Source organism: Colobus angolensis, unplaced genomic scaffold (assembly GCF_000951035.1).
Source record: "Colobus angolensis palliatus isolate OR3802 unplaced genomic scaffold, Cang.pa_1.0 Scaffold531, whole genome shotgun sequence".
NCBI classification, from domain to species: domain Eukaryota; kingdom Metazoa; phylum Chordata; class Mammalia; order Primates; family Cercopithecidae; genus Colobus; species Colobus angolensis.
The window spans coordinates 544,321-548,769 of record NW_012118833.1 but is presented as its reverse complement, the minus strand read 5'-3'; the positions used below and the strand labels follow the sequence as shown (position 1 = coordinate 548,769).

General features: G+C 38.7%; 1 protein-coding gene across 1 annotated transcript in view; it reads right to left on the bottom strand.

The window, feature by feature from the left end:
- The window catches only part of AMFR (autocrine motility factor receptor, E3 ubiquitin protein ligase), a 60,595-nt gene that overhangs the window by 40,878 nt on the left and 15,268 nt on the right, over positions 1–4,449 (bottom strand). The window contains exons 3-4 of the mRNA XM_011961019.1: positions 3,200–3,364; positions 1,753–1,905 (exon numbers count right to left, since the gene is read on the bottom strand). Of these exons, the coding sequence (XP_011816409.1) occupies positions 1,753–1,905; positions 3,200–3,364 (318 nt within the window). The remainder of the gene's footprint in view (positions 1–1,752; positions 1,906–3,199; positions 3,365–4,449) is intronic.

The following is a 4,449-nucleotide window of genomic DNA, read 5'->3' as shown; positions in this document are numbered from 1 at the left end:
TTTTTTTTTGTAGAGACAAGGTCTTTCTGTGTTGGCTAGGCTGGTCTTGAAGGGTATTTTTTATTATAGAAATTGATGGCCAGGCACAGTGGCTAACACTTGTAATCTCAGCACTTTGGGAGGTCAAGGCAAGCCCATTGCTTGATCTCAGGAGTTCAAGACCAGCCTGGTAACATGGTAAAACCCCATCTCTAAAAAAAAAATCAAAAATTGGCCTGGCATGGTGGTTCATGCCTGTGGCCCCAGCTAATGGGGAGACTAAAAAGGGAGGATCACTTGAGCCCACAAGGTGGAAGTTGCAGTGAGCTGAGATCGCACCACTGCACTCCAGACTGGGCAACAGAGTGAAACCTTGTCTCAAAAAATATATATATATTTTTCATTACGAAAAAAGTCCTCTTAATCTAGTAGAATAAAACTATTACATTGTTTATGTTTTAAATTAAATTCCCATTTGTAAGTGAAAAATATTTTACAGGAGAAACACTATGAATATAAGAAATGATTTAGTTTAAAATATCAAATCTGTAATATGATAAATTATCTTAAAAGAATAAACAGTAACAAGCTAAAATAAAAGTATATACTATAGTATCATCTGACAGGCCTAAGTTAATTGGGTTTATTTTTAGGTATATCCTTTTCAAAGTTTGGACTAATATTAGTTGAAAGTTAGAGAACCAAAAAAAGGCAAATGTAAGTAGCATTCTAACTGTGCTTTGCAATATAATATACCTAAAGCAAATAAGTCAGTATAAATAGATGTTTCAACAGATTTTGTGTCAAGATGAAATATAGTTGCATATTTTTAAAATACAGAAAGTATTCACCTAAGATTACATATCCTAGTGTTTATATTAGGACTATTGTATTTTAATAATAATATTATTATATGATAATTAACATTATATATTTAAATGTTCCTTTTCTAATTTTACTTACACTACTAAATGTACTCCAAAATGAATGCTGTCAAACAGAAATAAACTTTAACTCTGCTCTACCAAATTCCCAATTAGTAGTTTAAATTTAGTAAGTGTTTTGATATTAGCCAATTAGCTTCAGTTTATCTAATATCTCATTTTTTAATTAATAATACTAATTATGGGTATTTTGCCTTTGACCTAAGGAAAAAGCAAATACAGCCATTAAATATAAGGACATACAAAGAATTTTTATTTATTTATTTATTTTTCGAGACAGAGTCTCGCTCTGTCACCCAGGCTGGGGTGCAGTGGCGTGATCTTGGCTCACTGCAACCTCTTCCTCCTGGGTTCAAGCAATTCTCCTGCCTCAGCTTCCCAAGCACGTGGGACTACAGACGTGTGCCACTACGCACAACTGATTTTGTTTTTGTATTTTTAGTAGAGATGGGGTTTCACAATACTGGCCAGGCTGGAGAATTTTTATTTCTACTGAACAGAAATTGGTATTTTCAGAAAGGTTTAAAAGAGTAAAAAATTTTTAAATCTTAAAATATTCATGAATAGACCAGATTTTTCCTTCAAAATTTACATATTCATCATTTTGTAAAATCTTTATCCCCTATGTAAAGAAAGAATTACATAAAATACCACACAAAAGCATTCAGTACCAGTACCCAGCACACAAAAAGGAACTGAAATGCTTGTTAAAATGAAAGACCAAATATCCATCTGTCATTTCATGGGTGAAAATAACCTGTCAAACATCCAGCTTCCTTGAAAACAGACAGAAACACAATCTGAGAAAGTCCTGCGTCCAGCATCTCACCTCTGCAGCCATGAAAGCCAAGGTGTGCATTCCGTGGGTGTAGCCGGTGATGCAGCAGATGGCCGCCAGTCCACAGCAAGAAAGCAGCATGGCAACCAATAGGGACAGGACTCGACCATGGCTGCTCATTGGCGTGGTGGGCGAGAAGGAAAGCTGAAATGCACACAGTGGGAAACTGCTCATTCTTCTTCATGGAAGTGTTCAACTTCACTGAGAAATTCAAGGTTAATCTTGGCTTCTCTACTTAGGGTTCTGTGCTAAGCACAGAAAAGCATCCCACTACTATACGGTCCTATTCTACAATAACCCAAATATGAGCATGAGCTGATATTTAGAGATCCTTGTCATTTAATATACTGAATATAAAAATATGCATTATATTTTTATCCCTTACTCTCAAGGATCCTCCTAGCACTGGGATTATAAACCTCTAGAAGCAATGTTCCAAGGGTATACAACTCTCTCCTCTCACCTTCAACAGGACTCAGGACAGTGCCTGTTCTGTTGTGTTTCTTTCTTAATCTTGCTTTAGTCCTCCTCTCTGAAACTGGCACTCCCAGTCTATTCGGGCTAGAACAACTGAAATGCAATCCAGGCGCAGATTTACCACTATTACAATGTGATGTCAGCACTATGCAAGGGGAGGCAACTGTCTGAAAAGAAGGCCTGGAGCTGCAACTCCTGAGGTCGCAGGTGGAGATTAAAAAAACCAGTTTGGGAGGTTAGAAGCCCCTGTTTGTGGCTTCAAATGAGGGTTGAATGTGAAAGAAATAAAGGTTTGAGAGTGAGATTAACTCACACCAAGGTGCAAGGTCCATGTGGACTGGGTAAAGACAGGGAAAAACAAGGCCCTGGAGTGGGTTTAACTGAGGGGCAGCATTGTAGGTGCACATTTATCTGGGATTCATGAGACTACTTCAGGTCACTAATGGGTGGGGGTTCACCCATACAGCTATGATCTGAAACCAAGTGACAGATCTTGTACCAGACATAAAAGGATTCACTTCTGCAACCAAGGAAGATAAGGGAACTAATTCAGTCCTGGCCCAGAGTAGAAAGAGTATAAACTAGTCAGAAAGAAGAGCTCCAGGAACCAGGGTAACCTGGGGGAGACAGAAGGAGACTAGAACAGAAAATATCTAGAAAAGACCAGATTTTATTGTTTATGTATCAAGGTTTCCTTGCACTGTGAACAAAACAGTCTGCATAGGTGAAGTGACCCCACGTGAGCTGTAATGTAAACACTATGGGATTGGGAAGAAAGCTCACCAGGAGACTACGATTCTGCATCTCTTGGCTGCTGTAGAAAGTTCTTCAAGAAACAGGCAATGGGGGCCTGATCTAGAAGTCTTCCCTTGACCATGCCTGCTGTGGCTCATTCACGTTACACAATTCAAAGCTGGCAAACATGTGACTAAGCAAGCAAAAAGCTTGGCTAAAAACTCACATATTCAAATCGATCCTTGCAGAGCTGAACCATCAGGTGCAGAAAGACAAGTCCGGCAAACCAGAGGCACCACATGACCACCTCTTCCACTGTTTGGACATTCAGCACACCAAAGATGAAAATGAACTTGTAGAAAATAAAATTCCAAAATTTGTCTTTGAGATGCTAAAAAAGAAAAATGTTTATGAAGGTGAGTACTATCACACCTACCCCATTTGAGGGAAGTTACCATAACAAAAGCTGGTTTCTATGGAAGATATATTCCACACTTGGCTTTCTAACACTTGTCCTCAAGAAAACAGAAGGAAAAACAAAAAGCAGCCATCTGAAGAACAGAGGTAAGACACCCAGAAAGTAATCCGTAAACTCTGGACTATAACCCTAAATCAATTACGGAATGTTAGCTATTCAAAGGATAGTGATATGAGTTTAGTAACTTATGTATTAAGAAATAGGCCCGACACAGTGGTTCATATCTATAATCCCAGCACTTTTGGAGGCTGAGGCAGGTGGACAGCTTGAGCTCAAGAGTTTGAGATCAGCGTGGGCAACATGGTGATAACCCATCTCTACCAAAAAAAAAAAAAAAAATACAAAAATTAGCCGGGAGTGGTGGTGTACACCTGTAGTCCCACCAGGCTAAGGTGGGAGGATTGCTTGAGCCCAGGAGGTCGAGGCTACAGTGAGCCATCATCACACCACTGCACTCCAGCCTGGGCAATAGAGCAAGACCATCTCTCAAAAAAAAGAAAAAAATGCTTACATTTTTAATGCACAATGAAAAAGAATGGCAAGGGCTATCATTTTTACTACTTCTACCTTCCATCTTCTTACACAAGAGAAAAGATTAGACTTTTTTAAAAAAATTATTAAATTAAAAAATAACACAATCACTTGCCAGCCCATAATAAATGGGGCATAAAAAGGACAAAGAAAACAAAAAATGATGCCTTAACATTTTTATGAATTTTCTTGTCTTTACCCTATGTGCAAGACACATTAATTTTTGCACAATGCTTTCTTTCACCTATCGTATTGTGAGAACCTTACCAATGTCAATGAATATTCTCTGAATATACCAATATACCGTTTTAATGGCTAAAGATGGACACTGAAACTGTTTTAAAATTTTCACCACTCAAAGAAACATTATAATGAGGGCCGGGCGTGGTGGCTCACGCACGAAATCCCAGCATTTTGGGAGGCCAGGGCAGGCGGATCACTTGAGCCCAGGAGTTCGAGACTAGCCT